At 47.9% G+C, this 25,106-nt stretch overlaps 1 protein-coding gene across 3 annotated transcripts in view; it reads left to right on the forward strand.

Moving 5' to 3' along the window:
• The window catches only part of Snx29 (sorting nexin 29), a 420,267-nt gene that overhangs the window by 106,316 nt on the left and 288,845 nt on the right, over positions 1-25,106 (forward strand). For all 3 annotated transcript variants that reach the window (XM_075942055.1, XM_075942056.1, XM_075942057.1), the window contains 2 exons: positions 14,835-14,898; positions 17,248-17,376. In XM_075942055.1, coding sequence (XP_075798170.1) covers positions 14,835-14,898; positions 17,248-17,376 — 193 coding nt within the window. The remainder of the gene's footprint in view (positions 1-14,834; positions 14,899-17,247; positions 17,377-25,106) is intronic.

Below are 25,106 nucleotides of genomic sequence, written 5' to 3' on the forward strand. Positions count from 1 at the left end.
TAGATTTTTCACTGTAGCTAACTCCCTTTCTGTTACATATTTGGGAATTAATTCCCTAGTTCAGAACAGTTTCCCACTGCTAGGCCTTGTTCCTCTCACCTAGGTAAGTACAGAGATCTGTCTTCCTGTAATTATCTTTATCAGCAGGCATTTGGTCAGGCATAGGACATTTTGTTTAAGATATTCACAGATCTCCAAGGACATAGAGTTACTGCCTGCCCAAAGCTGCTGCTCTGGTTTTACCCTACAGCCAGAATGGCCGATAACAGCATAGCCCGGAACAGACTATTAGAGGCCTGGATCTCTTCTTTACTTAGAGCAGTAAGTCTAACTCCAGACCTAGGGCTGGAGAAACGGCAGCATCTGGTATATGTGCTATCTGATCAGAAGCCATCAGCTTCTCCCTGTTTACGTAGGTTGCTTGGTTACCTGATTATATGTATACTGACAGAAAAGAAGCAGGCGCACTGATTTAAAATGAAATCCATGCCCTATTCATAATTTTACTGAAAATAAACCTTTTAGCTCTTTTATCTATCACCTAATAATGTAGCACACTAACCTTCCCCCTAAGAACTCCCTGATGATTTTATTCCCTTTCTTAACTTTCTCCATTAAGGAGTACACCGGATGTGTGTACTAACCACTCACACGGATATCTCTCTCTCTCTCTCTCTCTCTCTCTCTCTCTCTCTCTCTCTGTGTGTGTGTGTCTGTGAAAACTCTTATCTGATTTTCTATGGGGCACAAGAGTTCTGGCCCTGGAACCTGCTAGGGTCGGGGAATTGCTGGTTTTAAGGGCATTTATGACTTGGTAATGAGGAGGACAAGGATGTAGAACTAAGAACAAGCAATGGGTGGAGCAGTGAGAAATGGTGGATGGAAGAGAGAAGAATAAAGAAACACGGACAGACGATTCCTGCTGTGAGTAGATTTCTTACCCCTCAGATTTCTAGCCCCCCTTTAGCTATTTGTGGTGTCTTTAATTGAACTCTGTAAGGGAGTCTTAAAGGCAAAAACCTTTAAGGCTCTCTAAAGTGGCCTTGCTTCCCAGCTTTCCTACCTGCAGAGTGAGCTGATCCCCGTCTTGCTTTGGGAGGAGATCTGGAGGGTTTCATGAGGTAATTGGCATCCAGTGTCAGCTGGTGCCTGGCACATGGCCCATACCTTGCTTATAGTTATTAATAAAGGGACTTCTTATGGGTTTCCATCTGTAGAAGGGATACCACCACTACCGGGTAGTAAGGAATGACTGACCTGTCCCTCTCCTTCAAGGTTAGCTTGGTGTGAAATTGCTGTGTGCAATGGTATACCTAGAAACCAAGGTCTCCTCACTCCATATCCTCACCCTCTTCCATACTCAGCACTCATGCTGTGCTCTCCTGCTTTTGCTGGGTGCTCTATGTCCCTTTCATATTGTAGCTCTGACGTCGATGCTGCAATTCCAGTGGGCATGTCTGAGAGTAGCCTGGGAGGGCTCGGGAAGCTTGCCTGTGTGTTGTTGGACTGTCTTAGTCAGCTTTCCTTCAGGTCCTGTAGACGGTACCTGAGACAACTTAAGAAGAAGGAGTGGTGTCAGGGAGATGGTTCAGCCAGGAAAGTACTTCCGACACAATTGTAGAACCTGAATCCAGATATCCAGAACCCATGGAAAAGCCAGGCACAGTGGCACACACTTGTAATTCCTGTAATAGTGGGGCAGAGGCAGGCAGATCCCTGGTGCTCACTGGCTAGCCAGCCTAGCTGAATCAGCAAGCTCCAGGTTCAGTGAGAGATCTTGTCTTAAGAAATAACGTGAAACACAATTGAGGGATACTCCTGATGTCAACTTCTGCCCTCTTTGTGTATATTCACATATACTCATGCCTGCACACACAAATATACACAGACATACACAAAATTATATTTATGGTCATTGTTTCAAAGGTTTCAGTTCGTGGTTGCTTGACTGTTGCCTTTGGGGCTGTGGATAGGCACAATTGTTTGTAGTGGGAGCTTGATGTATAGGAAACCACTTACCTCTTGGTGAGAATCTGGGAAGCAGGGAGGGAGGGAAGAAGGCGTTGGGGTTCCAGCATCCTTCCAGGGCATGCGCCTTGGTTACCTCCCAGAGTCCAGAACCTTCCGGAATTGCATTCTGACCAAGTTCTCATCACATTAGACTTTGCAATTACTTAAGATTCAGACCATAATAGTACACGTGTCAACATTGCAAACTTCTCTCAGGGAAAGTACAGTGATTCTTCAGGAACGAGGACAGGGTCCTCCTCCGTATGGCTATCCAGCAGGAGTGGAGTCTCTGAGAATTGTTGGGAGGACTGACTGGGGTAATTTCTGTTGGTTACTTTGGCCCACGATAGAAGCTTTTGAATGTTGGTGACAGCTGCCACAACTTCCCTTTGCTGAACTGAGCCCTCCTCTTCTGGAGCTTCCTGACTTGGCCACACTTTGACCTCTGCTGAGGAGCTATAAACAAAAGGACCAACACCTGGGTCCCAGGGATTGAGTTAGCTGTCCCCTGGTGAGAGCCCTGCAGAGGGAAGTGCTGTGTAGCCTGCCCAGCTGGAGAACTGCTCCTGGTCAGGGTGTGCCACCCTCTGCTCTGTCTCTCTGTGCTGGCCCAGAGGGTGGGGAGTGACGCCCGAGGGGAGGGCCTCCGTTCCTTCTGAGGAGCTGTGCCCGGGAAGTTGCACTGTTGGCTGCTCTGAGCACTCACCCTCACTGCCTCTGGAGAACTGCACACAGGAGAGCTGTAGGCTTTGGGGGGGCGGTGTCCTTTGTCCCTTGTCAGTGAGGCTAACATGATAGCTGCTGGTTCTAGAGAGACTGTCCTACGCAGCATCTGCCTCCAGTGTTTTCTGCAGAAGCATTTCAAATCCCTTTCCGGTGAGGCGTCTGAACCAGCAGGGGAGCACCCATGCAACTAGCACTTTTTGCTCTTAGCTGAGGACTTCATCCCACAGGCACGAAAGGGAGCATTTGGGTCCTCAGACTCCCGAGGGGTAAAGTCTCAGGTTAAGGTGGGGACCAGTGGGATAAGATATGTTCCATCCACAGAGATTCAGATGAGTTTTTGCTGGCCCTGGTGCACAGCACAGTTCTCCCCTCAGATGAATGCATTATGTGTTGTGTATATACTGAGTGGAATCACACCATAGGGCAATAGCTGGATCTTCTTCCTTAAGACGCCACCCTCTCCATGGTGCCATTGATTCAGCTGTTTCTCAGGGGTTAGTGTGTAGTTTCTGCTTCTCATAGACTCACGGATGTGGCTCTGTCTTGTATTTCTCTTGTCACCTTAACCAGGTGCTTCTCTGGTGTCTGCCATGCTTTGTGAAATGCTTCTGCTTTGCCTGACTCCTCTGTGCCTGGTGGTGAAGTGAGGAGGGTTCTTGGTGAGGCTTTCTTCACACGCTTATCCACCTCCTCCACCTTCATTCTGTTGCAAAACACGTGGTGAATGTGGTGAAGCAGATATTGGCTGTGGTGTAGCTACCACGTGGGTTTCTGAGTATTTACTAAGCGAACTGCAGTGACTTAAAAAGCCTGTATTTCCCCATTGTGGATTGACTGGGGCATTCTCAAGAGTTAAGCAGAATTTCCATAGGGCCTCACCATTCTAGTCCTGGTGTATGCCAACAAAGGACTGAAGAGAGATGCCAGCAAGTCTGGGTACTTATGTCCATAGCCACACTGCTCACTGTAGGCAGGTGTCCACAGTGGATGAACACATACTCAGCAGTGGCCTCATCAGAGAAATGCTATCCAGCCCTGAAAAGGAATGGAGAAACCATGCCTACTTCATCTCAGGCAAGCTCTGGAAACATGCTAAGTGAAGGAAGCCACACACAAAAGTACAGGTTGGATTTCATTAGGGATTGGAATCCCTCAGGTGGGTGTGCGGGGTCAACCTGCTGACACAATACACGACCGTGCTCAACAGCACTGGATTTTCACTTTTATTATTTTTAATTAATAAATTGTTTTTTGAAAAATTTTCTTTTCTCACTTTACATACCAATCCCAGTTCCCACTCCCTCCCCTCCTCCCATTCCTCCCACCTTCCTCCCCCACTCTACCCCATCTACTCTTCAGAGAGGGTAAGGAAGTCAGTAAAGTCTAGCACATTGCTTTGAGTTGAAGGGTCAGGCCCTCCCTACTATATCTAGGCTGAGCAAGGTATCCCTCCAAAGAGAATGGGTTTCAAAAAGCCATTACAAGCATAAATCCTGGTTCCACTGCCCCTGGCCCCACAGTCTACCCCAGCCATATAACTGTCACCTATATTCAGAGGGAGCAGTTTGGTCCTGTGTTGGTTCCCTGCCGTCAGGCCAGAGCCGGCGAGCTCCCATTATCTCAGGTAAGCTGTTTCAGTGGGTATCCCCATCGTGGTCTTTCTTGACACCTTTGCTCATATTATTACTACCCTCTCTCTCTGACTGGACTTTGGGAGCTCAGCCCAAGTGTTCCAGTGAGTTTCTGCATCTGCTTCCATCAGTTGCTGGATGAAGGTTCTATGATGACATTTAATATGGTCATCAGTCTGTCTACAGGGCAAGACCAGTTCAGACCACCCTTTCCAGGTCATAACTGGGGTAATCCTTGTAGATTTCTGGGAATTTCTCTAGTGCCAGGTTTCTTGCTGGTCCCATAGTGGCTGCCTCAATCAAGATATCTCTTTCCTTGCTCTCCCTCTCTGTTTTTCCTGCATCTTGAGGATCCATTTTCCTCAAGTTCTCCTCCCCGCCTTCTTTCCTCCTTTCCTCTTTTATCCTTCCTTCTTCCCCTACCCCCACGCTCCCAGTTTTCTCAGGAGATCTTGTCTATCCATGTATGTTTCTCTTAGGGTTCTCCTTGTTATTTAGCTTCTCTGTTGTCATGAACTATATCCTGGTTATCCTCTGCTTTACGTCTAATATCCACTTATGAGTGAGTACATACCATGCTCATATTTCTGGGTCTGGGTTACCTCACTCAGGATTCCACCAATGCCCACTCCTGTAAGTGGCCCCTCAGTATTGTTTTTTCTGTTGTCCAAGCAACCTTACAATTAGTCCTGATTTTAGTTTAGTAAATACTTCTGAAAATCTGAGCTGCCTGTGTCTTTCTGAAAAACTTCAAATAATACAATAGAAGACTCTTTTAAAGTAAGAAAACATTTTATTTGCTTTTATTAATTTTTATAAGATTATTTCTTGATTTTTTGATACTAAGTGAGACTGTGTATATGTATATACAGATATAGGAATAAAATGTATATAAAATACTAAAAATGAATGAAATGCCCAGGTCTCTGCTCCCATCAGTTCTCGGAGCCTAGGCTGTGTTAAGAGCACTGGTTAACAGCAGCTCAAGCTCTGAGACTCCAGCTTTGCAGAGCCTTCAGAAATGGGGCAGCCTGCACTGCATACCACCTAGGACAGCGGGTCTTTCTCTGTGCCCACACCCCCAAGGACCTCATGCTGGCCTGTCTGATAGCGAGTTAGCTGGAACTTGTCCTGCTGATGAGAGATTAAACCAAGCCTGCGGACAAACTCACAGGCCAGAAATAGTGGGAATCAAGGGGCTGAGAAAGGGGCGGTGATGGCTGGGAAGCAAGGTGTCTGTGGCAGGAGAGAACAGTGATTTACTGGATTCTTGAAGGGGTTTGGGGAAGCTCATCCTGATGAGTGTGTGTGTGTTCCTATACCATGGTGTAGAGGCTAGAAGACAACTCTGGTGGTGGTCCTTGCCATCTACCTTGTCTGAGACAGTGTCTCTGGTTGGCCACTGAACAGCAGGCTACCTGGATTGAGAGCTCCAGGGGCTCTGCAGCCTCTGCCTCCTGTCTTATCCCAGGAGTGCTGGGTACAGATGGGAGTTGCCTCATCTCATTTGGCTTTACATGGATTCTGGATCTGAATTCAGGTCCTGATGTTTACTCTCCAGCCCCATTTCAGAAACAGAAAATCTATTCCTTTGGTTTAAGGGGACTTTCTCGGGTAAGATACAACTCAATGGCCACCTTGTCCCCAGAGTCACCATGACAGGTGCCTGTACAGGTAGGATTTTCCCTCGTCATATGAACTAAGGGGCAGGGACAGTCCATACAGTTAACAAGGGAGGGGAGTAGCTGAGCGGAAAGCGGTTTCTGCGGCTCAGGGGTTTGGGGTTGTGCTTTTCTCTTTGTGCACACTTTTCTGCGCTGATTTCCAGGACGATACCTGTCTCAAAGATGGGTACTTTCTGTTGCCGGAAACAAACACCACATGTGTGAGTCTGCGTGGGGAGTGCTTGTCTAAAAGAGAGGGCGAATGACTGAGAGAGGAGACAAGGGTGTAGAACTTCCTCAAAGTTGGAAGATGGCTTTCTTCTGTGCCTACAGATTTTCTTATATCTTCCATCCTGCTGCCATGGGTTTATCAAACCTTACAGATCCCGATTGTAGGGAAGCCGGATGGGCCCAGGAGTTCATCAGACCTCTGGTGTTCCAGAGGCATTTGGAGGAGTTGGTGGAACCCTCCAGTGACGCAGTGGGTTAACAGGGTGGGCTGAGGCCATACTCAGCTACCATACTTGTCAGGGAACAGGCTTGTCTAGGAGCCTGCCCTTGGGTGTTTATGCCCGCCCCTTCCCTTACTAACTGTATGAACTGCGGCCAGTCCCGGCCCTGTCTCCTCCTTTGTATTGTAGGCACGAGTGTCTACTCTGCTACCCACATCTCAGCTGGAAGAGATTGCCTGGAAGCCTTGTGCATTGCTGGGCACACAGAAAGTAGACCCATGTGTAGTGGCTCCTAGCCGTCTCAGTGTGGAAAATGGCCTGGGATACTTTTGCTCTTTCATCCTGATGGAAAAGTAGAAGCTCTTGGTGGGTGGGGGAAGAAGGAGGCAAGAGGGAGAAACAGAAGAAAAAGCTAGAAATGGTTCTAAGGTTGGCCTCAAGTTATATTTTGAAGCTCAGCATAGTTGATCCTTTCTCTGGTGTATAGAAGGAGAGGGAGTGGGCAGTCAGACAAAGATATAAAAGCAGGGTACTAAGTTCAAATAATGATGTAGGTTAAGTACATACCCACAGAAGATCAGTTTTTATTTCTGTACACGTGGCCTCAGAGTTTTCTCTTTAATAGAACCAAGTATGGGCCTCAGGAGGGTATGTGTAAAGGACTCTGGAAAGTTTGTGGAAAGATGCTGTATAAGACAGAATTACCACACAGATAGATGTGCACGTGTAAGTGTGTCTGCTTGTGCACACCCGTTCCCATCCAGACAGTCTCTGTTACTCAACATAATCATCGTTTCCCTTTTAGTCTAAAGAGGGATGTATGACCAGTTAGCCTCAGGCTTATCCCCTCCCTCCACACCACAATTACTCAGTAACTGTGGAATCCTTTGTATGAACAGACTAGTGGCTTTGGACTGCTCATGTGTAGGCCCCTATATGCCAGAGATATTCCTTGTTCTTCTGAGCCTTTTGAAACCATAGTGAGGGTTCCTGCAGCCACTTTGGGTGGGGAAATAGGCATGGGTTTGTTGGCTTACACAGTGTTAGGTCGAGGCAATGACATGTAGGAACTTTTCACCCCTTCCTGTTGCCCCGCCTTTTGCTGTTGTGTATATCACATTCCACAGACTCATGATGCCAGACTCTGTACTTGGGCCTGAACGCCTGTCAATGGGGCAGGAAATTACAGCTGTGAACCTGGTGTTTAGCGGTCTTGGATGAGGCCTTGAGCTTGCTATTAAAGGCAATTGACATTTCTGCCCTACCCATTTGACACTCAGTTCCTGGAGCTAAGGGTGGGTTTTAGCTGTGGGTCACAGTGAGCCGTTTACTTCTTTGTTAATTCACTTCTTCACCTGCCCCTCGATTTATTTAATAGCTCTCAAGTGTGTGCTGCGGTCAGGTGCTGCGCCAGGCAATGGGTTCCCCATTCTCCAGGGACTCCTAGGATGGCTGGGCTGAGGCCTTCGTGGCCCAGCCTTTGAACAGCTCTAGCCCCCACCAGACGACAGATGTTTTGAGAGGAACTTATAGTGATAAGGTCCAGTTGATGAGTAGAGGACGTAGGCCACTCAAGCTCAGAATACAAAAGCAGAGAGATTGGTTAGGACTTGCAGGAGCCTGGCAGCTTAGGAGGCCATGCGTGTATGGTTGCCCTTTTTCCTGTAGCTGCATGGTCTCTTCAAGTCAGCCTGCACCTCTTGCTCTTGCCCCTAGACAGCTGTCCTGCTCCTTTGTCCATCAGAGGCCCTGCCAGGGTCATCACTCCAGAGTGGCTGCGCTTTGGCTCCTTTGTGGCTTTGCCCCAGTGTGAGGCTGTGGAACTTTGACACGTGTGAGTCTGGACTTCTTATGAGGCCGTCTGTGCCAGCGCTTGTTCTTGTCCTATTTAGGTCTCTGCATCTGGTGACTAAGGAACCATTCAAACTGCTTGGCAGTTTAATTTCTTCTATAAGAATGGCAGTGCCAACTTGGCTGCAAATGAGCTTTTAGCTCATGGGCCTGCGGACTGACTTAGAAATAGGTACCTTTTGGCTAGATTTATCTGTTTCCATCTACCTTTATCTCTCCAATCATAGTTAATGGCCCATCTATTTCTAGAAAATTCTGTATGATTGGCTCAATTAGAGTCAGCTATCACCAGTCTATTCCTGAAGGCCTGTGGCAGCGGAGTCTGTGAGCTAGGCTGGGAATAAGCCGGGGCAGGTCTGTGCTTTTCAGGTCTGCCACAGCCAGAGAGCAAAGGTAAACCAGGGGAGGGTACCTTGAGGGAAACCTGAAGGGCTCTGAGTTAGGCTTCAGATGCTCCTTTCAGGAATATGTGCTAAAACACAGAGGCAGGTGAGGAAGGAGATGGGAAAGATCAGGTTAGTCTCGAACTCATAGAGATCCCCCCTTCTCCATGCCTTCCTGATGCTGGGTTTAAAGGTGAGCACCAGCACACCTGGCTCAGCTCTTCTTACCAATGCTCCTCTCTAGTCCGTTGTCTGAGTGACCGTGGGCCACATACATAGCTGCAGAGAGCTTCCTTCATCTCTTATTGTGGAGTGGAGCGTGGGGGTGTGTGTGTGTGCAAGGCTGTGGTGAGGGGGACAGCACATGCTGCCATGTTAGGAAACAACCGCGGACAGTATGCAAATGGTGAGTGCGGGGGAGGGGATGGGGTTCCCTTGGGTGGTCACAGAGCACTGCTCTCCCTCTGACAAGCTGAGAGGAAAGTGTGGTGGAGTATGTACTGAGGTTTGGGTGTCCAGAGTGGAGCATGACTGACTAGGACGGCTGTGGCTTCCACGGAGAGCCTACATCAACTGCCTGGAATGACAGCTTGTTCCTTTTGGTGGTCCTTGAGTAGAGACTGAGTGGGTCCAGCTGTCCTTTCTCTGCTCTCATGTCAGGCACCTGAAGGAGTGTTTGCTCATATATTTATAGTTTTGGTTGCTTCTTCCCATATTTAAGTGCTGGTCTGCTTGAGATTTATTTCAGTTCATAGCAGAAGTGGAGCTTGAAGTCTTGTTTTTTGCTTCCAAAATGGTTCCTTGCCTTGGCAGCATTTGTGGATGAAGCCTTCTTTCATGCAGTGATTGGAAATGCTGTGTCTTATCCCAGATCAATTTCTGATGGCTGAAGTTGGCAAAGAACTGCTTTGAGGTAGATGGCCACGGACCATTCAGCCTCAGGAGAGGGACTGCCTGGCATGGCCAGGCTCCACAGGGGCTGACATTCAGGTGTTCTGCTCTGCTTTGTTTCCTGGAGATTGTGTCTCAGTAAAGAGGAGGAATCACAATGATGAGACTCACAGATAAGAGCTGCATCGTGCTAGAGAGAAAACCTCTGCTCATGCACAGCAAGTGAGATAGGTGGATGGTGAGTCACATGATACATGGAAACCATGTTCCCTCCCTGCTGCCCAGGAAGGCACAAGACAGCCAGCAGCCAGCAGGAATGAGTTTCTATTAGAGTCGCCATGTCTGTCCCCACCGTTACCACTGTTCTCTGTAGAAGTCCGTGAAAGGCAAGAGGGGCACCGAAAAGGTCCCCATCTCTTTTATAAACTGTGTCTGCGCTTGACTGTCATGCATTGTTTTGATGTTTGTGCAAATCCAGGGCCCCTCCAGGAGGCTGGGAACGCTGTGTGGGGCAGTCACGGTCACACCAGGGTGACAGGACTGGGTCACATCATACGAGCTGTCCTGCCGCTGCTCACAGGCAGCACAGTGATCCTGGGGTCTGCTGGCCAGGCTCTCCTGTGGCTACTGGAGGCTGCTGCCAATGGTTGAGTGTTCTGTGTGGTTCTGCGAAGCAGTTCTTCAAGACTCATCATAGAATGTAATGTTCAGCTGCAAGTCGCAATGTCAGTATCCAGACTCCTCCTTCCTGGCTCTAAGAAGCCAGAATCCAGATACTCAATCAGTCTCTTCTAGGTGGTAGGTGCATTGGTGGCTGGCCTGGTTTACCCACATTGTCCTGTTGAATGGTGTTTGGTCTTCAGGAGATTCCTTATCTGGTCTGCTGCTGTACAGCAGGGAACATTTTCAAGGGTTTCTTTTTAGTGTCCAAGGTTGAGGTGCACAGGAGCTTAGTATATTCCACGTCTCTTGCAAGCGGGCCTTTGTAAATGAACCGCACTTGTGAGCAATGTCTGACACTGTGTTTCCACCTTTCTGTCCCCTGCAGTGAGTCCTATCAAGAATACCTGTTAAATGCCACTGTGTTCTAGACACCTCATTTGCATATTACCTCTTTAATCCTTGCAGCACTTCTGTGATGTAGTGACTGGGTTTGTCCGATCGTTGAGACAGGGTCTCATGTACCCTAGGCTGGCCTCAAATTCCCTAAGTAGCCAAGGATGACCTTGAACTTTTGATCCTGCTTCGTTACCACCCAAATGCTGGGATTACTGGTGTGTGTTGCCATGCTTGAAGAAAGACTGTTAAGATCCCATTTTACCCTTAAGGTTCTCAGATAAGGTCAATAAACAGCATCTTCAGGTGAGAAGCTGGGACTGGAGGCCGGCACCTGACTGCAGAGCCTGCATCCTGTAAGTGCTGAAACTGAATGTCTGCCCTGTGCTTGCTACCAGCTGTCCCTGAGGAAACGAAGCACAATTCCAGCTTATAGTTTGCAAAGGCAGAAACCTGTCAAGGTTGCCTATGGCACGTGGCTGAGTAGGACTGCTGGCCCCAGAGCCTATTGGTAGCAGCTTGCCATGGATTTTCTGTCCCTGGAATGGAAGCTCCTAGGATTCACACCTGAACTTCCTCTTGCCCTTTACATCTGCTCAGCAGGACAGTCTCCACCATTGTGGGTGATAGAGCTCTGAGGTCCTGGGAATTCTGAAGGGACTGCCACAATCTGTTTCCTGCTCTGTGCTACTGACTGTCCTAGACAGGAGGCTGTGAGACTAGAAACAAGGCTTGCTGGGCAGAGGTGTGTAACTTCACAGAAAGTGCTATTATTGCCATTGGTTTTCTGCATGTGTGTGTTATTTATTCATTTAGAGTTAGCATGTAACGTAATGAGTTTCATTGTGCTATTTTCATAATTACATGTCATTATACTTTCCCCCTTTATTTCCTCCCCATCTCCCTTTGCTGGTTTCCTTCCTCGACTTAAACAGCCCCTCCTGCTTTCTAGCCACACACATGTACTGTATTACCTTCTTACCACAGCTTCTCTTTTCCTTCCCTCTCCTCGTCTGCCTTTTTCCATCACACACACACCCAGACACAGACACATATACAGGCACACACACAGACAGGCACACACACAGACAGGCACACACACACAGAAACAGACACACACACAGACAGGCACACACACACAGAAACAGACACACAGGCACACACATACAGAAACAGACACACAGGCACACACATACAGAAACACACAATATACACACAGACACACAGGCACACACATGTAGAAACACACACATATACAGACACATACACAGATACATAGACACAGACACACACAGAGACACAGACACACAACCATATACAGAGACAGCCACACAGCCACACACATATAGAAACACACATATACAGATACAACACAGACACACAGGTACACACACACAGGAGAAACACAGGCACACATGCACAAAAACAGACACACAGACACACACATAGACGCATAGAAACAGACACAAACACACAGGCACACACATATAGAAACACAATACACAGACACAGATGCACACACACACACACTCAAATCTAGATTCCACATAGAAGAGAAAGCATGTGACAGTTGCCTTTTGGAGCTTTGCTGTTGGTTTTAGAAGTGTGGAAGGTTGGGTCCACTCATTTTTCTGGATCAAATTCAAACACGTTGGTTAAACATGCAGTAAGAAGGGATCCCAAGCACCGAGGTGTGCAGCATGGTCTGTATTCTGTCAGCATCTGTGTGCACAAGGGAAGAGCAAGGCTACTCACATCTCCTACCTGTAGCTGCTGCAGGGCAAGGGGTCTCAGGGAAGCTTTTCAAAAGAGGCTCATTACTACCAGGGCCAGCGGGGGATTTCATATGAAGAGAGATAGATTCTAACCAGGAACTCTGTGAGATAACATATGTGTAATAACTTCCATCTTAGAGGGAAGTCTGACCACTGGTTGGGTAACAGTGGTACAGTCAGGGTTATCTGGAGACCCCTCGGTTGGTGATTGTACACAGATGCCCAAGGGGCGTGCTCATGTGGATGAGCTGTACCCTCTGGGAGGGGAGGGGTGGAGCAGAATGGAGAGACTGAGGGCTTGCCAGTGTGACAACACCTGCCCTGCCTAGTCCAGGCCACTCGTTCCTGAGTACAGTGGTGGTGGAGGTGTCCTTGCTGTCATTTGCTGCACCTTGGTCCCAGCTTGGGTACAGCAGTGCAGTTCATAAGTGTAAACCAGATGTGTTACTGCAGAGCTGGAGAAGGGCAGACAGACTACTGGCAAACACTCAGGATCTTGCTTTAGGGGATTTTGTGCCTTCCAGCCCTGGATGGCGACTGTGAGCATTCGTTCCTTTGCTCATCAGTGGTTCAGGCCAGCTAAGAACTCTAGTGAGGAAGAAAGCCTAGAGGAAAATTCAGAATCCATGCAGGTCCTGGAGTGGAGAAATAATGAAGCCTGTGTCCGCTGTGCTCACAGCACTGGCCTGGCTTGCCTGAAGACTGAGCCTAGAGTGCTTTATTCTCCCAGCTGCTGGTAGAACAATTAATTTGGTTGGTTTTATTTTCCTTCATAGCCACAGTGACCTGGGGATAAATCACTTGCTTTGCTTTTCCTCTAAAGATTATCAATTAGAATAAAGTTCTGCATCCTAGCAGCAGGTCCTTCTGGACTTCCTGCTATAGCCTGTGAGAAGTACCCTCAAAGACACTCTTTCTCAGTCTCCTCTGATCCTCCTGGCTTCCAGGGGGGTGAGAAGGATGCTGCTCTCTCATTTCTGGAGGAAGGGCATGGAGAGAGGCTGAGACTCTGGTGTGCGGCTCTGAGCAGGGACCTTAGCGATCAGGGACATCCCACTGAGTTGGCTTCACGTGGGCTTGTGATGGCCATTCTTACTCTTCATTAGGATCCTCCCTTGGACCAGGTGGGAGCCTGCCTCTTTCCTTGGGAAGGTATTTGAACTTCGTCTGTTCTTGGTAGATGAATGAGTAGTTGAATGTATGAGCCCTGGGTCATTTTGTTTGCGGGAAGAGCATGGCTAGGTGTTCAGTGGCCCAGTTCTGCCTGTTTTCTGCCCTAGGCCTTCTCCTAATGTCTCCTTTCCGTCTCTCAGGGCTCCTGTACCACAGATTGACAACCTTCTTGTTTCTAGCCTCACCCTCTTCCTAGAGGGTCATTCCTTATAAGAATCTCTAGTCCTTCTTAATAAATTTTATGGAAAGGTATTTCCTAATTATTTTTTTTTGTATTATGAAAGATTTTTAAATTGAGGAAATTTGCTAAGATCATCAATGCTTCTGGTCTTAAAACACAAAGATGGCTATTGAACCTTTGGGCACCCCTGTTGTGACCTCACCACTTGGATCCATGTAGGTGGTTCTGGACATAGTGTAGACTCTTGGACATAGTTACAACCTACTACTAGGTGTGTGATTTGGGCCCTGCACTTCCTAGTGGCCACCATAAGGTGAAATCAAGTAAAGGAACCAGATAAAATAACTCTGTGATCTCTGGATCTTGAGATGCAGCTAAGATCTGGCCATGCCTTCTGCATGCGCACAGCACCAATGGTTAAGCTTGATGGAGCTAGGAAGTGTGGATGCATATTGTCATTCCCTGTCCTCGAATGCTTTCCTGTGTGAAAGAGGCTGTAGGGGTGGCTCTCCCGAGTAATTGTGCAGTGTACACTGTGCATTGAATGTAGTCCTCTGTCGGCTGTCTGCTGCCCTCAGAAGGCAGTGTGGGAGAGCCAGATGTTTATGCAAGCATGGAGCCGAGTATTACCTGATCTGCTGCCTGGGCTGATAAACAACTATAAGAGGAACAATTCAGTGTTCACCACAGACATTGTCCAGGCACAAAGACTTGGGAAAGCACTCAGAAATTGCAAGCTGAGTGTGTTTTCCCAGGAACCTATCCTTCTTCCCAACACACATTAGCTCTCTTCTCACCTTTCCCTTCCGTCTGTGTGGATGAGAGTGACAGTGAACACACTGTGTGTCTGAGGCTGTAAAAGAATCCTTTCTAGGGAGCAGGGAGCTTACCTAGATAAGCCGTCTGTAACGGCATGTACTGTAGAGCGGCTGGGGACAGATGACCTATGGGAGCCTTCTGCTTGTGTACTGCAGAGGGGATGGGGACGGATGGCTGACAGGATTGTCTGCTCATAGCATCGCCTTTGCTTTTTTCCCTCAGATGAATTACGCCAAGCCATCGTGGCCATGATGAACAGAAAAGATGAACTGGAAGAAGAGAACGGGTACTGTGACATCATGGCTGCCTCTTTCTCTGACTTTCTGTCCCTACCGGCAGAGAGAATGAATGGAGAGAATGGTGCTTTACTGCCAAGCTCCTTACCTTACTATTATTATTACCTTAAGTTCTTGCGTACGTACGTGTGTGTGTGTGTGTGTGTGTGTGTGTGTGTGTGTGTGTTTGCGCGGACATGTGGATGTGCAATGCAAGCCAGAAGAGGGGATTGGATGCCTTGGAGCAGGAGTTGCAGGCAGTTTCAAGTTGTCTGACTTGGGTGCTGGGTCTTAGCAGATTTCTTACTTCTCTGGACTAGACCACTTCAGTAGATCTGCTGTGGCTTGCATATAAGCAAGGGATCGAAGCAGCAATGCTGGCACCTTCCAACACAGGAATGTGGAGGAGCATCCTTTAATGACAGCTTTCACTGATGTCATTCACATACCCACAATGCAGTGGTTTGTGTATACTCTCAGATATATGCAGCTATTGCCATGGCCAATTTTAGAATAGTTTTATCACTTCAGGAAGGAATGCCACACCACTTCTGTCCAGCTCCCTGCGCAAAAATACTCTCGAAGTGACCTTTAACTGAGGGTGTATTTTCTGTGTTCCACTCAAATTGGGGATTTCTGGGACAAGATGACATCTGGATTCCTCTAATTTGGCCAAAACCCAGTGGTCATCTCCAAGAGGCCAAGTGCTTTCTTAAGCTTTTTCTTCTTCTTTATTGAGATCCTGTCTAGATACCACTAATTGCCACCATGTGAGTGTCTGAAGTTGACATTCTCTTACCAGAGTCTGTGTTGAGGCTGGGGTAGCCAGTGACAGGCTTGCCTGAGGTTATTCACAAAAGCCAGTGGACATGGGGAGGCTGCCTGACTCAGGGAGGTGGTGCACAGGTCACCTCCTGTCCTTTACTGGTGAGAGCAGTCACAGTTTTCTCTTAGACCTTATTTTGGATCTAACTGACCAGCTGCCCGTCATCCTTTGTAGAGCCGTACAAAGGCGAATAAGTTTGATTTCTAAAACAGCTGCGCACTTTCAGCTAGCATGCATTTTCAACAAACGGCTGTGGGCCCCTTCAAGGTTGGTCCTTGCTCTAGCTGGAGTGATGCTCTTGGAAGCAGCCATGGGTTTTGTCTCCCCTTGTGAAGAATGACAGCTACCATATATTGACTGCTTCTTCATAGACAGGATGCACCAGGATGTTCCAGGAGGGGAATCTTCTCCAAGCTTCCAGTGAACACGGCAGGTCTTAGAGAGCTCAGTGGTGGGGTACTGTGGGGGCTTGGTGTATTTGATACATCCTGATGTTCATGACAGGCATCCTTTGGATGTGGTAAATACATCACAGTTGCTTTTCTAGAAACAGTCATTTAGGTGCAGTGAATCAGAACCATATTTGATTTACCTCAGTGTGGTAACCTGTGACCCTTCCTAGAACTGCTACTCCTGGTCATTTTCTGTGGATAAGAAATGCATATGTGAAAAAAATTAAAAAAAAAATAAAAAAGAATAAAACTAAAAAAAAAAAAAGAAATGTATATGTGGGCTGGAGAGATGGCTCAGAGGTTAGGAGCACAGGCTGTTCTTCCAGAGGTCCTGAGTTCAATTCCCAGCAACCACATGGTGGCTCACAACCACCTGTAATGAGATCTGGTACCCTCCATGCCAGAATACTGTATATATAATAAATAAATAAATCTTTAAAAAAATGTTTAAAAAAAGAAATGTATATGTGAATGGGCATACCATAAAAGCTAAAAAGTATAGGAATATAAGATAATGCTGTACTAATATGCACTCCTTAGAATACCATACAAGCTGGCTTAGCGTGTGCTGTGTCTAATATATATACTCAATAGAATGCCATGCTTATGGAGGCGGCTGTGGACTGCGAGTCCTGGTCTATTCTATGGGCAGCAGTGGAAACAGGATGAAATATCATGGAATCTGAGCAAGTGTTCTGTGTCTTTTTGCTGCAGAATATTCATTTGGCCTGTTTTGATACCCTTCCCTTTGTGAGATCTGTTCCCATTGGGTCAGAGCTTCCGTTTAACATGCTGCACTCTGAATGGGGTGCCTTTAAAGCGCCTCCCTGGCATCTGCTGAGCTCCTGGTTTCCCCTTGATCTAAGCTGTCACAGGAGCAGGGTCCCCGAATCTGACCACAGGTGACTGCCCTGGGACGCAGTGCAGTTACCAGGCTCAGACTTGCTGTCTGCCAGCGTCCGTTTACGTGAGTTGGAGCTGCGTTGTGGTCTGTGCGAGCCTGTGGGCAACGATGAAGAGCTGCACTGTCCTCTGGGTGGGCTGGGTGAAGAGCCTCTGAACTGTGGGGCCCTCTCTTCCAGGTCACTGCGGAGTCTCCTTGATGGCGAGATGGAGCACTCGGCTGCACTCCGGCAAGAGGTGGACGCCCTGAAGAGGAGGGTAGCAGAGCAGCAGGAGCGCCATACCACAAAGGTCCAGGCGCTGGCAAGGTAGACGGGGCAAGGGACGGAGAGGCAAGCATGTGCAGCTACAGTTCTACATTGTTTGTTTTTGAGAAATGGTCTTGCTCTGTATGCAGCCCAGATAGGCCTCAAAGTTGGAGTCCTCCTGCCTTAGCCTCTAAGTGCAGGGATTGCACGCTTGTGCCTACACACCTCACTCATATTGTTAGTTAAATGAAAACGGAGTGCCAAAGGAAATTACATTTATGCATTTTCATTTGATGTGCTTCTTTGAATGAACTACACATATGTATATGTTTCAAAATCAGGTTAACTGATGAGCATTCTCCTTTGTCCGCAGCTATGTTTGCTCCCTGTTGGCTTGACTATAAACAGTTGCAGAGATGCTCTGTGTGCCCAAGGCAGATGTGTGCGTGCATTCATGTTCCTTCCCTCTACTGTATACCACTCTGCACCCTGGCAGGGTGCTGTGTGCATGTAACCAGGGTTACATGTTCTGGCCCTACTGCCCCAGGATTGGTTTAACCAGTCTGTCAGTAGCTGAATGTTAAGGAAGTTTTCAGTCTTTTGTGATACTCCCCAGTGTGTAACCTGAGTGCCTGCCATTGTGTTCTCACTTGAGTGCAGTTGTGGAACAAAGGGCAGGCTGTGCCCTTCACAGGTCCTGCATGGGCCTTATAGCCTTGTGGGAAATACAGCTCCCAGCTATGCTTCTAAGGGAGCAAAGTTTTGGGTCCCATAGTATCACAAGGGAAAAATTAGGCTTGTGGGTTATTTTTCAATCGTGTTTCTCTAACTACAAATACTATTGAGCCTATTTTTATTTAAGAGCCACTAATTAATTTTTCTGTGATGTTGTTTATATCTTATTAAATAAACCGTGATGAATTAAGAATCACAACTCCTCTGAAAACATCCAGTTTTGACTGAGTTTTTCTCCTGTGGACACACTTTTATCTATGCACGTACAGTTGGCACCTGTCACTTTTCATTTCAGCTCCTTCCTCCATTTTCACTACAGAGCAGACAGGAAATGGCAGTGCAGCTGCTTACATCACTGTAGCAGACAGGAAATGGCAGTGCGGCTGCTTACATCACCGCGGCCGACAGGAAATGGCAGTGCGGCTGCTTACATCACTGTAGCCGACAGGAAATGGCAGTGCGGCTGCTTACATCACCACAGCAGACAGGAAATGGCAGTGCGGCTGCTTACATCACTGCAGCCGACAGGAAGCAAAGGGCTCACCCTGGTGCTTGAAGGAGGTGTCATCTTGAAGACCTACTTCTGTTTCTAGGCTGGGTTTTCCAAAGGTTCTATACCCTCCTAAACATGGCCACACTTGGAGACCCAGTACTAAACCATGATACTGTGGGGGACGTTTCTGTCTAAAACTGTAACACTTGTGGTTCTTTGGAACAGCTTTGAATAAGGCCAGGGGAGAAGCATGTACAGAGCCTATCCAGGCACCCAGAATTAGGTGCAGTGCTGTGGTGTGAGTGATTTTTATGCACCTGTAATTTGTCACAGTCATGTGACCTGTCTACATTCCATTCCTTGAACTTATCCCCTTTGCATCCAAACATGCAGCTCCAGGGCAGTTGTTCTGAACCTGTGGGTCACAACCACTTTCACAGGGGTCGCCTCAGACCATCAGAAAGCACAGACATTTACATGATGATTTATAACAATAACAAAATTACAGTTATGAGGTAGTAAAGAAAATAATTTAATGGTTGGGGAGTCACCATAACATGAGGAACTATATTAATGGGTCTCAGCTTTAGGAAGGCTGAGAACCACTGCTCTAGGCCATTGGAGCCAGGTCAGAGGCAGAAGTAGATTGGTTCCTGGCCGCACATTTCCTCACCTGGTCTCTCATCTCACCTGACCTCACTGGAGCTCTGCAGGGTAATGTTGGCTCTAAGGGCTTGAGTCTTCAGAGACACTGCTCTGAGCATCAGTAACAGGCAGGGCTTGTGTTAGGAAGTCAGCTTAGCCTCAACCCCTGGCTCCATCCTGGAGATGTGTTTCTGGGTGTGTGCTTCTCATCTGTGCTGATGTGGATGGAGGAGGAAGCCGTGGGATTCCAGGGGTCCTGGGGTGCTCCTCAAACTGCTGTGCATGTGTTCCATACCGAGCGCTCTTCACTGTGGTGACCTAGGGAGGCTTTTATCCTACAAACATTTTTAAATATGAGGCCTTCCCAGGCACACATGAAGAACTGTTTAAGGTATTTGGAGGTTGGCAGTTTGTAGGCAGAAGGACATCTGGAAAATGGATGAACACTCCAAAAAGGGACACAGTGGTGGCTGCTGTTGTGGCTGCGGTGGGCCTACTCAAGCAGTTACTCCTTGGGGGTTAAGAGGGCTGTGCTCTGGGGCAGTGACTGTCATAGGCTGAGACTCATGTATTTTCTGGGTCCCCTCCCCTAACCCCCAATGCTGCTCCCCAGCTCAGGTGGCAGGATTTATAATGCAGGTGGTTTAGTGATATAGGGGCCAGGATCTGGCATTGGACTTCATGAAAATCAGGGTGTGGTTTTGTTCCCTGCTAGTTACGTAGTTGTGGGTTAGTTTTAACCTCTCTTTTAGCTTTCTTAGTTGTAAAATGGGGAAAAGAAAACTTGAATGAATTATCAAATGTATAAAAAGAGAGACCATGGGGCTGGAGAGATAATTCAGTGGTTAAAAGCACTGAATGCTCTTTTAGAGGATATGGGTTCAATTCCCAATACCCGCATGACAGCTTACAGCTGTCTGTAATTCCTGTTTCAGGTGATCTGGCACCTTCACACAGGCATGCATGCACATAAAATAAAAATAAATAAATCTTAAATAAAAAACGATGTATGAGAGAGAGAGAGAAAGACAGAGAGAGAGAGAGTAGATAGATAGATAGATAGATAGATAGATAGATAGAGAGACTGAGACCATGACAGACCATTTTTGCTGGTTCAGTAAATACATTTCTCTGTCTCTGCTTCCATCAGTTACTGGATAGAGCATCTATGATGGCAATTAGGGAAGTCACCAACCTGCTTACAGTAGATGGCCAGTTCAGGACCCTCTCCACCATTGCTAGGAGTCTTTGTTGGGGTCATTCTTATGGGTTCCTGGGGTTTCTCTCTAACCCCAAATGTGCCACCATCAAGAAGTCTCCATCCTGCTTCTGACCCACCTCCCACACCCAGCCTGCCCAACCCTCTCCTCTAGTTCCCATCTCTCCATCCCTCCAACTCTGCTCCAGTTTACCTAGGAAATCTTTTCTAGTTCCCCTTCCCAGGGAAATCCAGGCATCCCTCTTTGAGCCCTCCTTTTAATCTAGCTTCTCTGAGGCTGTAGATTGTAGGTTGGTTATCCTATACTTTACTCTTAATAACCACTTATGAGTGAGAACATACCCTGTTTGTCTTTCTGGGTCTGGGTTACCTCACTCAGGATGATTTTTTTGTAGTTCCATCCATTTGTCTGCAAATTTCATGAGGTCATCAATTTTTACAACTAAGTAGTACTCCATTTTGTAAATGTACCACATTTTCTTTATCTATTCCTCAATTGAGGGGCATCTAGGTTGGTTCCAGGTTCTAGTTATTACGAATAATGCTGCTATGAACATAGTTGAGCAAGTGTCCTTGTGGTTTGCGTGTGCATCCTTTGGGTATATGCCTAAAATTGGTATAGCTGGATCTTGAGGTAGATTGGTTCCCAATTTAATAAGAAAACACCATAACAATTTCTAAAGTGGCTGTACAAGTTTGCACTCCCACCAGCAATGGAGGAGTGTTCCTCTTACTCCATATCCTCTCCAGCATAAGGTGTCATCAGTGTTTTAGGTCTTAGCCATTCTGACTGGTGTAAGATGGAACCTCAGAATCATTTTCATTTGTATTTCCCTGATAACTAAGGATGTTGAGCATTTCCTTAAGTGTTTTTCATCTATTTGAGACTCTTCTGTTGAAAATTCTCTGTTTAGATCTGTATCCCATTTTTAACTGGATTATTTGGTATTTTGATATTTAACTTCTTGAGTTCTTTATATATTTTTGAGATCAGCCCTCTGTCAGATGTAGGATTGGTGAGGATCTTTTCCCACTTTGTAGGCTGTTGTTTTGTCTTATTGACAGTGTCCTTTGAGTTATGGAAGTGTCTCAGTTTTAGAAGGTACCATTTATTAACTGTCTATCTCAGTGTCTGTGCTACTGGTATTATATTTAGGAAGTGGTCTCCTGTGTCAACATGTTCAAGGCTACTTCCCACTTTCTCTTCTACCAGGTTCAGTGTAACTGAATTTATATTGAGGTCTTGAGTGTTGTACATGGTGATAGATATGAATCTGTTTGCATTCTACATGTTGACATCCAGTCATGCCAGCACCATTTGTTGAAGATGCTTTCTTTTTTTCATTTTATAATTTTGGCTTCTTTGTAAAAAATCAGGTGTTCATAGGTATGTGGATTTATGTCAGGGTCTTCGATTTAGATTCCATTCATCCATGTGTCTGCTTTTATTGCCAGATCCCATGCTCATGGATAGGTAGGACTAACATAGTAAAATGGCAATATTACCAAAAGCAATCAACATATTCAATGCAATACTCATGAAAATCCCAACATGATTCTTCACAAACCTCGAAAAAACAATACTCAACTTCATATGGTAAAACATAAAACCCAGGATAGCCAAAACAATCCTATACAATACAGAACTTATAGAGGGATCACCATCCCTGATTTCAAGTGCTATTATATATAGTAATAGATTTTTTATATGTATGACTATTTTGCTTTCATGTATATCTGAGTATCAAGTGCACCAAGTACATTCCTGGTGGGGGCCAGAAGAAGGTGCTGGATTGTCTCTAAAGCATTGCTTGGAGAGCTGCTTCCTGTGTCCTCTGTGGACTCCCTCACCTCCTGCTGTCAGGACTTCTCTCCTCCTTCCTGTGTCCTCTGTGGACTCCCTCACCTCCTGCTGTCAGGACTTCTCTCCTCCTTCCTGTGTCCTCTGTGGACTCCCTCACCTCCTGCTGTCAGGACTTCTCTCCTCCTTCCTGTGTCCTCTGTGGACTCCCTCCCCTCCTGTTGTCAGGACTTCTCTCCTCCTTCCTGTGTCCTCTGTGGACTCCCTCACCTCCTGTTGTCAGGACTTCTCTCCTCCTTCCTGTGTCCTCTGTGGACTCCCTCACCTCCTGCTGTCAGGACTTCTCTCCTCCTTCCTGTGTCCTCTGTGGACTCCCTCACCTCCTGCTGTCAGGACTTCTCTCCTCCTTCCTGTGTCCTCTGTGGACTCCCTCCCCTCCTGTTGTCAGGACTTCTCTCCTCCTTCCTGTGTCCTCTGTGGACTCCCTCCCCTCCTGTTGTCAGGACTTCTCTCCTCCTTCCTGTGTCCTCTGTGGACTCCCTCACCTCCTGTTGTCAGGACTTCTCTCCTCCTTCCTGTGTCCTCTGTGGACTCCCTCCTGCTGTCAGGACTTCTCCCCTCCTTCCTGTGTCCTCTGTGGACTCCCTCACCTCCTGTTGTCAGGACTTCTCTCCTCCTTCCTGTGTCCTCTGTGGACTCCCTCACCTCCTGCTGTCAGGACTTCTCCCCTCCTTCCTGTGTCCTCTGTGGACTCCCTCACCTCCTGCTGTCAGGACTTCTCTCCTCCTTCCTGTGTCCTCTGTGGACTCCCTCCCCTCCTGTTGTCAGGACTTCTCTCCTCCTTCCTGTGTCCTCTGTGGACTCCCTCACCTCCTGCTGTCAGGACTTCTCCCCTCCTTCCTGTGTCCTCTGTGGACTCCCTCACCTCCTGTTGTCAGGACTTCTCTCCTCCTTCCTGTGTCCTCTGTGGACTCCCTCACCTCCTGTTGTCAGGACTTCTCTCCTCCTTCCTGTGTCCTCTGTGGACTCCCTCCTGTTGTCAGGACTTCTCTCCTCCTTCCTGTGTCCTCTGTGGACTCCCTCCTGTTGTCAGGACTTCTCTCCTCCTTCCTGTGTCCTCTGTGGACTCCCTCCTGCTGTCAGGACTTCTCCCCTCCTTCCTGTGTCCTCTGTGGACTCCCTCACCTCCTGTTGTCAGGACTTCTCTCCTCCTTCCTGTGTCCTCTGTGGACTCCCTCCTGTTGTCAGGACTTCTCTCCTCCTTCCTGTGTCCTCTGTGGACTCCCTCCTGCTGTCAGGACTTCTCTCCTCCTTCCTGTGTCCTCTGTGGACTCCCTCACCTCCTGTTGTCAGGACTTCTCTCCTCCTTCCTGTGTCCTCTGTGGACTCCCTCACCTCCTGTTGTCAGGACTTCTCTCCTCCTTCCTGTGTCCTCTGTGGACTCCCTCACCTCCTGTTGTCAGGACTTCTCTCCTCCTTCCTGTGTCCTCTGTGGACTCCCTCCTGCTGTCAGGACTTCTCCCCTCCTTCCTGTGTCCTCTGTGGACTCCCTCACCTCCTGTTGTCAGGACTTCTCTCCTCCTTCCTGTGTCCTCTGTGGACTCCCTCACCTCCTGTTGTCAGGACTTCTCTCCTCCTTCCTGTGTCCTCTGTGGACTCCCTCACCTCCTGTTGTCAGGACTTCTCTCCTCCTTCCTGTGTCCTCTGTGGACTCCCTCACCTCCTGTTGTCAGGACTTCTCTCCTCCTTCCTGTGTCCTCTGTGGACTCCCTCACCTCCTGTTGTCAGGACTTCTCTCCTCCTTCCTGTGTCCTCTGTGGACTCCCTCACCTCCTGTTGTCAGGACTTCTCTCCTCCTTCCTGTGTCCTCTGTGGACTCCCTCACCTCCTGTTGTCAGGACTTCTCTCCTCCTTCCTGTGTCCTCTGTGGACTCCCTCACCTCCTGTTGTCAGGACTTCTCCCCTCCTTCCTGTGTCCTCTGTGGACTCCCTCACCTCCTGCTGTCAGGACTTCTCTCCTCCTTCCTGTGTCCTCTGTGGACTCCCTCACCTCCTGTTGTCAGGACTTCTCTCCTCCTTCCTGTGTCCTCTGTGGACTCCCTCACCTCCTGTTGTCAGGACTTCTCTCCTCCTTCCTGTGTCCTCTGTGGACTCCCTCACCTCCTGTTGTCAGGACTTCTCCCCTCCTTCCTGTGTCCTCTGTGGACTCCCTCACCTCCTGTTGTCAGGACTTCTCTCCTCCTTCCTGTGTCCTCTGTGGACTCCCTCACCTCCTGTTGTCAGGACTTCTCTCCTGTTGTGCAAAAAGGGGTGAGGCTGTTAGCTCTCAGACTTCCCACAGCCTGCTTCCACCTCCAGTTCTTTCTCCTCTGAGACGTACAGTGGGGTGACACACAGTGGCCCCACCCTAGCGGTGCAGGGGACTACTTTTGGGCCTGTCCCTTCACCCATAACTTCTCAGATTTGTTCCCAAGAGATGTCAGCATGCGCTGGTAGACGACCAACCTGAGGGTTTGCTCCTGCAGCAGAGAGATCTAAGAATGAGTCACTCTCTCAGGTGCCCTTGGTCTTAGGTGCTCTGGTGCTATCAGCAGCTCTCTCCATGACCTTCACCTTTGTGAACTCTGGTATGCTTCTTCTGTAGACTGAGAAATGCCAGCTGGGCAATTCTGTTCAGTTCCAGGGAACTTGCTTGCTACTTGTCCCAAGACTGTTGTGGTCATATTTTGGGAAGTGGTGCTTTATGAAGTCCCTCAACCCTCCACTACAACTTTAGCTAGTGAGAGCTGTTATCCATTGGGTGACAGAAGCCCACTGGAAAGCCCTTCTCAAGAAGGGCAGTGGAATGGCCAGATAACTGAAGGGCTCTGGTGTCATGGAGACCTGATTCTCCACCT

Source organism: Microtus pennsylvanicus, chromosome 11, assembly GCF_037038515.1.
Source record: "Microtus pennsylvanicus isolate mMicPen1 chromosome 11, mMicPen1.hap1, whole genome shotgun sequence".
In the NCBI taxonomy this organism is placed as follows: Eukaryota; Metazoa; Chordata; class Mammalia; order Rodentia; family Cricetidae; genus Microtus; species Microtus pennsylvanicus.